This window comes from Arachis hypogaea, chromosome 15 (genome assembly GCF_003086295.3).
Source record: "Arachis hypogaea cultivar Tifrunner chromosome 15, arahy.Tifrunner.gnm2.J5K5, whole genome shotgun sequence".
NCBI classification, from domain to species: Eukaryota; Viridiplantae; Streptophyta; class Magnoliopsida; order Fabales; family Fabaceae; genus Arachis; species Arachis hypogaea.
Genome location: NC_092050.1, coordinates 17,388,239 through 17,400,405, shown reverse-complemented (window position 1 = coordinate 17,400,405; position 12,167 = coordinate 17,388,239). Strand labels below are relative to the sequence as shown.

Genomic DNA, 12,167 nt, shown 5'->3' with positions numbered 1-12,167 from the left:
CTGTCCTAAAGAAGAAAATGAAGATATCCTTGGTCCTGAAGTACCATATCTTAGTGCCATTGGAGCGCTAATGTATCTTGCTAATAATACACGACCCGATATATCATTTGCTGTGAACTTACTAGCAAGGTATAGTTCCTCTCCAACCAGAAGACATTGGAGCGGAATCAAGCAAATCTCTCGATATCTTCATGGAACGGTTGATATGGGATTGTTTTATCCCTATGGATCCAAGTCACAATTAGTTGGATATGCAGATGCTGGATACTTGTCTGATCCACATAAAGGGAGATCTCAAACAGGATACTTATTCATATATGGTGGTACAGCTATATCATGGAGGTCCACGAAACAGACGATAGCAGCAACCTCCTTTAATCATGCTGAAATACTAGCGATTCATGAAGCTAGTCGCGAGTGTTTTTGGCTAAGAAGTCTGATCCAATATATTCTGTCATCATGTGGACTGATTCATCATAAGATAGATCCAACTGTCCTGTTTGAAGATAATAACGCATGCATTGCTCAACTTAAAGGCGGGTACATCAAAAGTGATAGAATTAAGCATATTTTTTCTAAATTCTTCTTCACCCATGATCTTCAAAATCAAGGGACAATTGATGTCCAACAAATTCGCTCAAGTGACAATCTGACAGATTTATTCACAAAGTCCCTCCCAAAATCCTCCTTTGAAAGATTGGTACATGAGATTGGGATGTGCCGATTTCGAGACATTAAATGATGTCGGTAAGAGGGGGAGACTGTACTCTTTTTCCTTTGGTCAGATTTTTTCATTGGGTTTTTCTTGACAAGGTTTTTAATGAGACAGTCCCCATCACTAAAGGATATTGTACTCTTTTTCCTTCACTAAGGTTTTTTTTCACTGAATTTTTTTTAGTAAGGTTTTAACGAGGCATAATTCTAAATGAGCATCCAAGGAGGAGTGTTGTGATAAAATTGAATTGAATGCCCATTTATGAGATTGGGCGACTAACCTTTCCTATACTAAAGGAATAGCTTTTCAAGGCAAAATGAAAGTAAATAAAGGTTGAAAACAAAGGCTTGTCACCAGTATAAATAAGTGAAGCCTCGCTTGATTTTAGACACAACAAAAGCAATAAAATCTTCTCTCCCTCTTACTTTATTTTACAAGTATTTTTGAATACTCTTCTCTCGCACTCTTTATATTAATATTAGTAAATATATTAATCATCTTTATTATATTGAGATAGTAATTATGGTATTAGAGTCTTTTACTTATACTTTTATATTTACTTTACAACAATAATAACATACATAACCAATTTTATTTTGTTTCGTACTGTCTATTGACACGGAAGAATATATATATATATATATATATATATATATATATATATATATATATATATCTACTGTTTAGAGAATTTAATTAATACTTTTTTTTTCAAAGACTAATTAATCCTAAATCAAAATTTTCGAGAATCTAATTATCACTTTATTCTATAAAAAATTATATAACCAATTTAAATTATCCGTTTAAACAAATGTTAAAGTTTAAATACTGTATATAAAATAACTCAGACTTTTAAATAAAAATTAAATTTGTGGCAAATTAGTTAATGAATTATATAAATATTTTTTAAAAGTTAACGAAAAAAAATAAAAAAAAACTAAAAGTACATTTGGTTGCATTTTCATTTTTTACGTTTTTTATTTTTTATATTTTATAAAAATTAAAATAAACAATAAACAATAAAAATAAATTTATTATTTTTGTTATTTTTTTTTAATAAAATCTAAAAAACAAAAAATATTAAAAATAAAAATAAAAAATAAAAACTCAAACCAAAGCACCCTACTCTCCTTCCTCGCCATCCTTTTTGTTAACGACAATTTTGAGTTAATTAATAAAAAAAAACTAACTAAAACAGAAAATTGAGCATAAAACGCAAAAGCTTTGTATACTGTTTCGTGTAGTTTTACCACTTTTAGCTGCATCTCAATCACCCAACGACGAAGAAGATGATTCAACAATTCGAATGAAATATGAAGCATCAACCTCTCTATCCACCGAAATTAAACTGCAAATGTCAATGCAACCATGCATTACGGTCACTTTTCACCTTCTTCCTATTCTCTTTCTTCACATTGCGCTCCAATCTTCGCCTCCTTCATGCAACTTCTTCAGGTTCCTTTTTTTTTATTCATATATGTTTATATTTCCCCCATTTCTAGGTCTCTCGCATTTATCAGGAAACAAAAAATGTTAATAACAAAAATGCAAGCTCTAATTCCATTAATAATACCAATTTGTTCCTCGATATTATGTTCTGTACTGAAATTATCGTAAACAGTTTGCAATGACTTGGTTTGATTCATGCAGTTGGTTCTAGCTAGTGGAATAAGGCTTAGTTGCTATACTGTGACTATAATAACAACAGAAATAGTAGTAGTATGAATATTCCTATATTCCTATCTACAGCAGTAACAAGCAATGCTTTATTCACAGATGCAGCTGTAATAGAGTTCAGTGACTCAGCTAGCTCCAATAGTCTCGGGTGCCTTAAACAAAAAACTACAAAGCACAGTTACTCTCTTTCCAAAACAAGTAGATTAGAGATAGCATTTTGGAAAGTTTTAGGTAGCAGCACTGATTTAGTGTGCAAACTGCAACCTTCTGAAGAAGAGCAAGAAGAGAAGATTCTTCCACTAGCACAAAATGCTGATGAAAAAGTTCATCAACCTACTTCATACCTCAGTTATGTCGAATTCCGAAACATAGCAAAGCAAGAAAAACCCAAGGAAGTGATCACCATAGTGAAGCAAGAAAAACCTAAGGAGGTGATCACCACAGCGAAGCAAGAAAAACCAAAGGAGGTGATCACCCCTGTGGTCGTTAATATAACTCACAGGCTTGAACCTGATGGCTCAGTGTACAACTATGCCTCTGAGTCCAAAGGTGCCAAGGTGGTGGCTCACAATAAAGAGGCCAAAGGTGCCAACAATATACTAGGGAAGGATCATGATAAGTACTTGAGGAATCCTTGTTCTGTTGGAGATAAGTTTGTTGTTATTGAGCTTGCAGAAGCGACTCTGGTTGATACTGTGAAAATTGCAAACTTTGAGCATTATTCTTCGAACTTCAAGGAATTTGAATTGGCTGGTAGTATGAGTTATCCAACTGAATCATGGACAATGATGGGAAACTTCATTGCCGCAAATGTGAAGCATGCTCAGACCTTTAGGCTTCTTGAACCCAAATGGGCCAGGTATTTGAAGTTGAGCTTGCTTAGTCATTATGGATCTGAGTTTTACTGCACTTTGAGTGTTGTGGAGGTTTATGGTATTGATGCAATAGAGAGAATGCTTGAGGATCTTATTGTTGCTTCTGTGGGAGCCATGCCAGAGAAGTCTTCAGAGCACAATGCCAGTGATACCCCTTCTTTGAAGCTAGAAGCTGGTCAAATTGAGAAAAGAAAAGACAATGAAAGTATGAACGATAGTGTGCCTACTGAGATATCAACTGTTAATGATGACGCTCAGAAGATTGTTGTGGAGGTGGCAAAAACTCCACCAATGGTGAACTTGGTTCCTGATCCTGTACTAGAATTGAGGCAACAGCTAAATGGTAGGATAGCTGGTGACACTGTTATGAGGATTTTAGTGCAAAAAGTGAGGTCAGTGGAGGCGAACTTATCCACAATCGGGAATTATATCAAAGAGTTGAACAGGAGACAATGCGATACAATACCTGATTTCGAGAAAGAGTTGCATAAATTATCAGAACGCCTGGGACAAAGCAAGTCAGAGATTAAAGACCTACGGGAGAGGAATGCAAATATGGTATTACCATTTGCTATTTCTTTCCGTATTTCATTTCCTCTCATCATTGTTATTCTGTCTGAATGTGCTAGTTATTTGGTCTCTTTCCTTTCCCAGGAAAAAGAAATATCCGAAGTTGAGTCATGGAAAGATGCTGTCTCATCCCAACTTGATGAACTGGCCAGACAAAATTTATTGCTAAGGTTAATTTAATATGATTATAATGAAGTTACTTGATATGATAAATAATGGATCATTGTGGTACCTTTCATTAAAACCCATTGTTGGTTATAAAAATGCATGTCTTTGTCTTGCACCGAATTTAAATTTAACCTCTGTTAGCCACTACTCTTCCTGTTTGATAATTTTCTCCAGTTGTAACTGTTCTTCCATGACCAATGTTCCTTACCATGTGTTCCATGATGTTTCTTTATTTTGATATCTATTTTATATTCTATGATGCCTGACATGCCATTCATACATTCCCATTTCAGATCAGATGTTCAAAAGGTTGCAAGTGATTATGCAGCCCTAGAAATCAAAGAGCTTGCTGTGTTAGGAATGAGTCTTCTTTTTGTTTGCATATCGATTCTCAAGATAACTTCAGTCCACATGTCGTTGATGTTTTCTGAAGCACACAATAATGCTGATAAGGGACCTCGGACAATAAAAGGATGGGTTACCTTGCTTGTATGCTGCAGTATAATGATATTCGTTATTTTGTTCTATAACTAAGCAGTTACTTGTAGAAATTTGGATACTTGTACATACGATTTTGTTAAAGTTATCAAATCAACACAGAACACTTTGTATACTGAAGAGTGAACACTTTGTTCAGTGCCTCCTCACTAAGGTGACTGCTTGCTGATAAATGTTAAAAGAAATGCAAGGATTGTCTTTGATTCAGTCGGTTAATGGAGAACAATTTCGCCCAAATAAAAGAGATTCTCATTGTACAACCTTATATGTATAATTGTATATATACACGGTTCTTTACAGTAATATATGCAAGAAATCATAATACCCTAAACTAACATCACAAATCAATCATTTTTCCTTTCGAATTACCATGTCCTCCAGGTTCATAGGATGACACATTTTTGTGTGCCGACCATTCCATATGTTGTCTGCTAAAATTTCATTGACTGCATCAGTTGGATGGAACTGGTCCCACCAGATATGGTTTGAAGCGTTACTGCATGCCATTTCTGGTGATAAGCACATGATCCAACCCTTGTAATTCCCAAATCCACAGCATGCCTCGTTAGTGACATTGAATCCTAATTATACAACATAAAAGCTTAGTGAGATTTGATGTCCCAGAAAAGCAAAACCGAGAAGGAAAATAAAATAAAATATAAAAGAAGAAAGAGGGTACTTTACCATAACTTTGATGATTCTTCAAAATATCCATGGAGCCTTCAAACACGTCACAGAAGATGATACTGGCATCAGAGAGCTCTCTACCAAGCTTGATAACCATGTACCTCATGAGATAGTTAAACTCAGTGGCCATGTCATTTATCTGTTCAACACACTCTCCATTTTCACTACCATACTGCCACAGGTACTGAGGGGCACAACCAATAGGGGCAAGTCCCGTTACCACCACTTTCCTAACATTTAAATTGTACAAGTTCTGTGCCACAAAGATCACATATATCAGGTACCAAATTATCTTAAACTATGCAGCGAAATTGCTGTATTGTTACCTTGATTTCTTGCCTAACTGAAGAAGCTAAAAACTGGTTGAAGCTCCAGGGTAGGTACAAATTATCAACGTTGGAAACATTGAGCAAATAGTAGTGAATGTAATCATTGATTCCGATAGAAATATAGAAGACAGAGTTAGATATGAGGTTGGTTGCAGCATCCTCCCCCATACTTATTACAAACTGCTGAAAGGTGTCAGTAAATTGCTGAATTTGTTGAGCAAACGAGATATGTTGACCCTGCAAAGTTAATTATTCAATCAAACTCAACAAATATTTGGAGACGGAAGAAAGAAAAAAGGGATAAAAGTAAAAGAAACACACCAATTCAGAGCCACTTGAGAAGATAATGCCAGCACCTGCAGAAGCGTAGTTGACTCCATGAATCATATCTTTCACATCTCCAGCTTGCCCTAGATAACTCGGCACCAATGGAAGCCCAAGACGCATAGCTGATTATGCAAAATTGGATGAGATATTAGAATCTTGAGAAGAAAGAAAAGGTAAAGTAAGGATCTTGAAAGGAACGAACGAACCAAGATAATCGACGGGGATTCTGCCATTGGAGAATCTGCCAGTGGGTTGGTGAGTGTCGAAGTCTCTTCCATAAGGAAGGTGGTTGGCGCGCGCAAAGGTTCCAAGGAAGTTGTTGGTTCCACAGTCGACGGAGGAGTCTCCGATCACGAATAGCGCCGGCGCTAGAGGAGGAAATGTAATCGCCGACTTCAACGAAGAAGCAAAAGAAGAAGAAAAGAGAGTGCACATTGCCAAAAGGTTCAGAATAACGTTCACACCCATTTCTTCTTCTTCTTCTTCTTCTTCTTCTTGCACTTCTCAGATATGCTCAGCAATTTTGGCGGGTAACTATAATAATATTTTAAAAACATAATAAATAATAAATATTCTATCTACTGTTTTCTTTTTTCTTTTTTCTTTGTTTGGTTTGATATGCCATTAAGGGCCCAAATTTTCAATAGTGGGTCAGTCGTCATTTTTAGCCCAATTTGTAATCTAGTTCTAATCAAGTAATCAACTACCAATTCCAAAAAAAAAAAATAAAAATAAATTCAACTACCATACCCCATTAGACATTAGTAGTCCATTACTAACGCCTTTGATCCTTATAGTTTATTGTTGCTTTATTTCATAAAATAAAAAAATGTCGGTAAAAAATCTGGAATCTAATAATTGCTTGAAAAACAAAACAAAAAATAAAAAAATGAAACAATAGTCTCAGGTTGACGCGTGCCTAACTAGCTAACTGCCCCACCGACCAAAACGGTCACCTGAAAGATACCCTAAACATTAACAAACATATTTTTCGCAAAATCATTATGTTTTCTTTGTGTGAAATATAGAGTTTAATTTTAATGTAACGTTTTATATAATTATCTAATTATTTATTTTTTTAAATTATTATTTATATGACTAAGATAAAAAAAATAATTCATTTTATTAACGTGACATTATGATTATATATATATATATGACAGTATATTAAAATTAATCTTTTCTATTCTACATTTTCTTAAATTAATTTTTTTTACATCAAGAAAATATTCACTTATATGTATATATACATAATGCATCTCAACTGTAGATTTTAAAAGAATGTAATATTAGTGTATTGTTCAAATGTGAATTAGAATGGTAAAATATTAATATATAGATCAATATATTTTGATAGATATAAAAATAGAGCACAATTTTGACAAAAAAAAAAAAGTTATTATATGTGTTAAAATGTTCAAATTTTTATTAAAATATTGCCGTAATTTGCAAGGCTCTTCGTTTTTATTAGAAAAAAGTTGCTTCCAACAAAACGAATTTTTCGCTTCCATTGGAAAGGCTTTTAGCGTGTATGTTCTCCTATACATGTAAATCATACTATCAAAACTATTTTCAGGGTATATATATACGCCTCTGACGCTTCCATATTTTAACTTTTTAGTCTCTACCATTTTTTCTTTTGGTGTCGTCTACCATTTTTATATAAATGACTTGTACAAAACTTAAATTAGATATGTTCTAAGTAAAATCCATTATCCATATTCGAATCCTAATAAAACGGCTGCTTCCTTCACCCATTGATTATTGTTGTTTTAGTTGGTTCGTCTCAGATACGATGATTTAGGTACGTTAATATGTTATGGGGACATAGTGGGTTCAAGCGCACATGAAGAGTGATGACACTCTAAACTAGATAAAATAAATTAAAGCTCAACCTTATTCCCCATTATTATACTGCATTATTAGTTAGCACTTAGCACTGCTACTATATATTATATATATATATATATATATATATCAAGAATTCAAGATCATGGGACACTAATGGGAATTATTTTGCCTATTTTAGATTCGAACCCATGTGCCACATTACAGATTACAATTCCAATATTCAGTGAACCTACTCATCAAGTTCATTTAATTGAATCATCATCGTATAACAAAAGCATGCATATATAAAATAAAAAGCATACTCGCTCCATAATCAATATCAATTGTACAAACAAAAACAACTAAAATGAGTGTGCATTGAAGAGTGCTTTTAGTTTGAATATGCAAAGCATGCTTCGTGGATGCATAAGACAGTATTATGTGATTACCTGAGGTAAAAGGTAGGGAAATAATGAGTAGTTTACTAGAGAAATAGCTTAATACCATATTACCACAACCACAACTAATTTTATTTTTGAATGTGGGGTGCCATGTCTTATACTCTGATTAACCCTCTACCACATGTACATTGGTTGTTAGTGGTTATATATTGTGTGTAGTTAACTTATCTCATTCATAAGTCGTAAGCATGAAATTAGTTAACAAGAACTTATTATCATATTTCCCTAACTAACGTTTAGTTAGTGTTCATGTGTTACATGTCTCCTATTTATTTTTTAAAAAATACAATTTTACACTAAAAATTATTAAACCAGTGATCATATATTATATATAAATATATGTGTAATTTTATTTATTTTATTTATGTAATTAGTTTAATGACTGACTTTTGATGTTATTTTATACATGTTTAACTCTAAAAAACTATTTTTTTTTTTAAATTTATTAAATTGATAATTTCTTTTTATTTTGTTAATTATAGTGGTGATGGATCACAAATTGGTGGCTAAAATATAATCTTAAATAATTTAATTAAATATGTTAAATTATTTCATCAATTATTTTTATATAAAAAAAATTCATATGAATAGTCTTTATATAGTTTTAGAAACTAATATTTTATATTTATCTTATAAATAATGTTTATATTACCTTATGTGTATTTTTAAATTTTTTCTAAAATAAGATAATATTCTATTAAAAAAAGAAAAAAGTCCTCCAAAAATAGAAACGCTCCTGGTGCTTGTGGGGTTGGTAGAAAAGAAAATAGAATAATATTTACTTTGTGTTGCTCTGAAAGAAAGCAATGTTCCCGTTATAGGGAGTAAGGAGCCAATTTTTGTTTTGATAAATAAAGGCAACGACTAAAATACCGTTACTTTTCTTCAACTTTCTCTCTCAGAGAAGAGCGCCACCAAAATCGGTTCTACTACCTCGAATTAGTTTCAATCTACCGCTAAACCCATTATCAATCAAATCTCTGCAACCTCCTTATTCGGTTATTCTCGGTTATTCCCTTCTCTTCCAATTTAAGCTCTCTCCTTTCGCACATTCCCATTTGGTTCTTTCCGTTGGTAAGAATCCATTCTCGCTCGCTGCATTTTCACGCATGCTTTTTTTCTCGAGTGATCCCAACCCAAACACATTACACTTTCACCCAATTTTTTTAGTTTGAGTTGGTCTGTTATTCATACAGCAAATGAAGTATCCTTCTGTGAATACATATTTTCCTTTGAAAATAAAATAAAAATCATTTGATTATCCTTTTTTCTTTTTTTCTTCTTTTTCTTCCTCAAGTTTTAGGGTTTTTGAGGGGGTCTTTTCGATCGTTTTGATTGGGAGGCCTTCTTTGTCTCATAATTAATGGAATCACTTCGCTAATTAGTACCCTTTTTGAGAACTCAAGTTTCTTCTATCTGCATAGAAAACTTGAGTTTTAGAATCAAGGGAAAAATAATTAAAAGCAAAAAATAAAAAAAAAAGTTGGTGATCCTGCTCTTCCAAAGATGTCAGCTGCTGATGTTGCTTTGAGTCCGATTCGTCAAGAATCGGCACATTGGCTTGGACCTCTCTCTGGTGAATCCATATTGATATATCTCACTGTGGATGGTGTTATGACTCCAATGCGTGTGTTGGAGTCAGATTCCATTTCTTCAGTGAAAATGAGGATTCAAACATGCACTGGAGTCTCAGGGAAGAAGCAAAAGCTTGTCTCTAATGGCAGAGAGCTTGCCCGCAATGATTCACTCATCAAGGATTACGGTGTCACTTCTGGGAATGTTGTTCATTTGGTTCTTCGTCTCTCTGATCTTATCTTCATTGTTGTAAGGACCACGACTGAGAAGGAGGTCGAGTTTCGTGTCGATCGGCATAGGAATGTTGCGTACCTCAAGCAGCATATTAAGAAGAAGGGGAAAGGCTCCATTGATATTGAAAATGAAGAATTTTTCTGTGATGGGGAAAAGCTTGATGATCAAAAGCTATTCCATGACATATGCAAGAGTGATGATGATGTGATTCATTTGATAGTTAAGAAATCATCAGCACAGGTTAAGGCCACACCAGTTCAAAAGGATTTGGAGCTTTCTGTTGAGGCTGCAACTGCACCATGTGTAGATGGAGAGAATACTAATCAAGCAACTAAGATTCCTCCACCTGGTGTAGATTTTTGGTTGGAACCAGTTATTGTGAATCCTAAGATCAATTTTTTCCCTTTCCTTTGGGACATGATCAACTCCACATTTGATGGTTTGAAGAATAAACATCATCCTATTAGGTCTTCTGAGGGCACAGGTGGTGCTTACCTCATGCAAGATTCATCAGGGATGGAATATGTTTCTGTGTTTAAGCCAATTGATGAGGAGCCAATGGCCGTGAACAATCCTCAAGGCCTGCCACTTTCGTCAAACGGCGAAGGGTTGAAAAGAGGGACAAAGGTGGGGGAAGGCGCCGTGAGAGAAGTCGCTGCATATGTATTGGATCATCCAAGGGCCGGGCCGCGTTTGGTGTCTGGTGAGGCTGTAGGCTTTGCTGGTGTTCCACCTACTGCTATGGTCAGGTGTTTGCATGAAGCATTTAATCACCCAGATGGATATGCTTGCTCAGCCAAGCATGTCAAGATGGGGTCATTGCAGATGTACATGAACAATGATGGCAACTGCGAGGACATTGGACCCGGTGCTTTTCCAGTGGAGGAGGTACATAAGATTACTCTTCTTGATATAAGAATGGCCAATGCAGATAGGCATGCTGGCAACATTTTGTTCAAGAAGGAGGCAGGTGGCCACATTTCTCTCATTCCTATTGATCACGGCTACTGTCTACCGGAACAAGTAAGCAATTTCACTTTCTGTGCATTGATATCTTTTGTCTGCATATCTGATTAGTATATGTAAAATTGGTGAATGTGGATAAATGTGTTATCTATGCAGGCTTGAAATTGGGTGTTGCATTGGTAGAAAAAAGTATTGGCCTGTTGAAATTAAGATGATTCTTATTAACCTTAGTTGAATATCATTTTTTGTTCTATATGCAGTTTGAAGATTGCACATTTGATTGGCTATACTGGCCCCAAGCACGCCAACCTTACTCTGCTGATACAGTTGATTATATTAGGTCCCTGGATGCTGAGAAAGATATAGAACTTCTGAAATATTATGGGTGGGATGTTCCAGTTGAGTGTGCACGTATACTCCGTGTCTCCACAATGTTATTGAAGAAAGGGGTTGAGAGAGGTCTCACTCCTTATGACATTGGAAGCATCATGTGCAGGCAAAATTTCAAGCAAGAATCAGCGATTGAGAAGATTGTTTATGAGGCACAGGAATCATTGTTACCTGGCATGGAGGAATCTGCATTTCTTGAATCTGTCTCGAAGATCATGGATTCCTGGCTCGATAAGCTTTCAAAATAGGCTTTTTTCTGAGTCATATATACATATGCGTATATAAGGATATAAATATGGACGTGCATGGATTGAGTGAATGAGTAGTCCATATTTTTCTTTCAGGATTGTATTGTCATTTTGAGCAGAAGTTAAAGGTCTGAATAAGAAGAGTCTGTCTTCTACAGAAATTTAACATATTGTAGGTTTTTCATGGAGGCTGACACAAGAGTTGGATCTGTCTTGGCCTTGTATTCTGTACATAAGTGTCTTTTGTTAGGTGTTCATTAATTGTGCACCTAGGTAAGTAAGCAGGTGCCATTTGGAAATTTAAATTTCCTTTCTATTTTTTGTATTGATGGAAGAGAAGAAAAAAAAAGGAAACTTGTTGAATTTCATGCGATTTGCATGAAAGTATTAACGTTATCATGTAATATATTCAATTATATACTACAACACAGACCTTTTTGTAATTACTTTTTTGTGTAACCTTCTGTTCTTTACCATTCAGTTGTGATCGTGTATGTCATGGTCTGATCATGATTCAAAACATATTATAACTGCAAGACTGAAATCGGTTTGGGATCTAAGATTTTCAAGGAACATAGTGGATTGGCTAAAGACTATAAGGCTGGTCTTTGTGAATA

The 12,167-nt window shown here is 34.6% G+C and overlaps 3 protein-coding genes across 3 annotated transcripts; 2 read left to right on the top strand and 1 right to left on the bottom strand.

The window, feature by feature from the left end:
- The first annotated feature begins 2,303 nt into the window (after window positions 1-2,303).
- On the top strand, window positions 2,304-4,727 carry LOC112749735 (SUN domain-containing protein 5-like). The gene is made up of 3 exons (XM_025798093.3): window positions 2,304-3,825; window positions 3,922-4,007; window positions 4,299-4,727. Exons 1-3 carry the CDS (start codon window positions 2,437-2,439, stop codon window positions 4,537-4,539), a joined length of 1,716 nt encoding a protein of 571 aa, XP_025653878.2. The 5' UTR covers window positions 2,304-2,436; the 3' UTR covers window positions 4,540-4,727.
- Window positions 4,721-6,359, bottom strand: LOC112749736 (GDSL esterase/lipase At5g08460). Its single transcript, XM_025798095.3, has 5 exons — window positions 6,053-6,359; window positions 5,841-5,968; window positions 5,517-5,756; window positions 5,188-5,443; window positions 4,721-5,084 (listed from the first exon to the last, which is right to left on the bottom strand). Exons 1-5 carry the CDS (start codon window positions 6,312-6,314, stop codon window positions 4,852-4,854), a joined length of 1,119 nt encoding a protein of 372 aa, XP_025653880.1. The 5' UTR covers window positions 6,315-6,359; the 3' UTR covers window positions 4,721-4,851.
- A 2,624-nt stretch (window positions 6,360-8,983) lies between these two features.
- Window positions 8,984-11,996, top strand: LOC112749733 (phosphatidylinositol 4-kinase gamma 2). Its single transcript, XM_025798091.3, has 2 exons — window positions 8,984-10,969; window positions 11,173-11,996. The coding sequence occupies exons 1-2, from the start codon at window positions 9,644-9,646 to the stop codon at window positions 11,548-11,550; spliced, it is 1,704 nt and encodes a 567-aa protein (XP_025653876.1). The 5' UTR covers window positions 8,984-9,643; the 3' UTR covers window positions 11,551-11,996.
- Window positions 11,997-12,167: the final 171 nt, after the last annotated feature.

Coding starts and splice junctions, on each gene's coding strand:
- LOC112749735 (XM_025798093.3), top strand. CDS start 2,437: ATGAATATTCCTATATTCCTATCTACAGCAGTAACAAGCAATGCTTTA. Junction 3,826..3,921: donor GGGAGAGGAATGCAAATATG/GTATTACCATTT, acceptor TTCCTTTCCCAG/GAAAAAGAAATATCCGAAGT. Junction 4,008..4,298: donor AGACAAAATTTATTGCTAAG/GTTAATTTAATA, acceptor TTCCCATTTCAG/ATCAGATGTTCAAAAGGTTG.
- LOC112749736 (XM_025798095.3), bottom strand. CDS start 6,314: ATGGGTGTGAACGTTATTCTGAACCTTTTGGCAATGTGCACTCTCTTT. Junction 5,969..6,052: donor AATCCCCGTCGATTATCTTG/GTTCGTTCGTTC, acceptor TTGCATAATCAG/CTATGCGTCTTGGGCTTCCA. Junction 5,085..5,187: donor GAAGAATCATCAAAGTTATG/GTAAAGTACCCT, acceptor TTGTATAATTAG/GATTCAATGTCACTAACGAG.
- LOC112749733 (XM_025798091.3), top strand. CDS start 9,644: ATGTCAGCTGCTGATGTTGCTTTGAGTCCGATTCGTCAAGAATCGGCA. Junction 10,970..11,172: donor GCTACTGTCTACCGGAACAA/GTAAGCAATTTC, acceptor TTCTATATGCAG/TTTGAAGATTGCACATTTGA.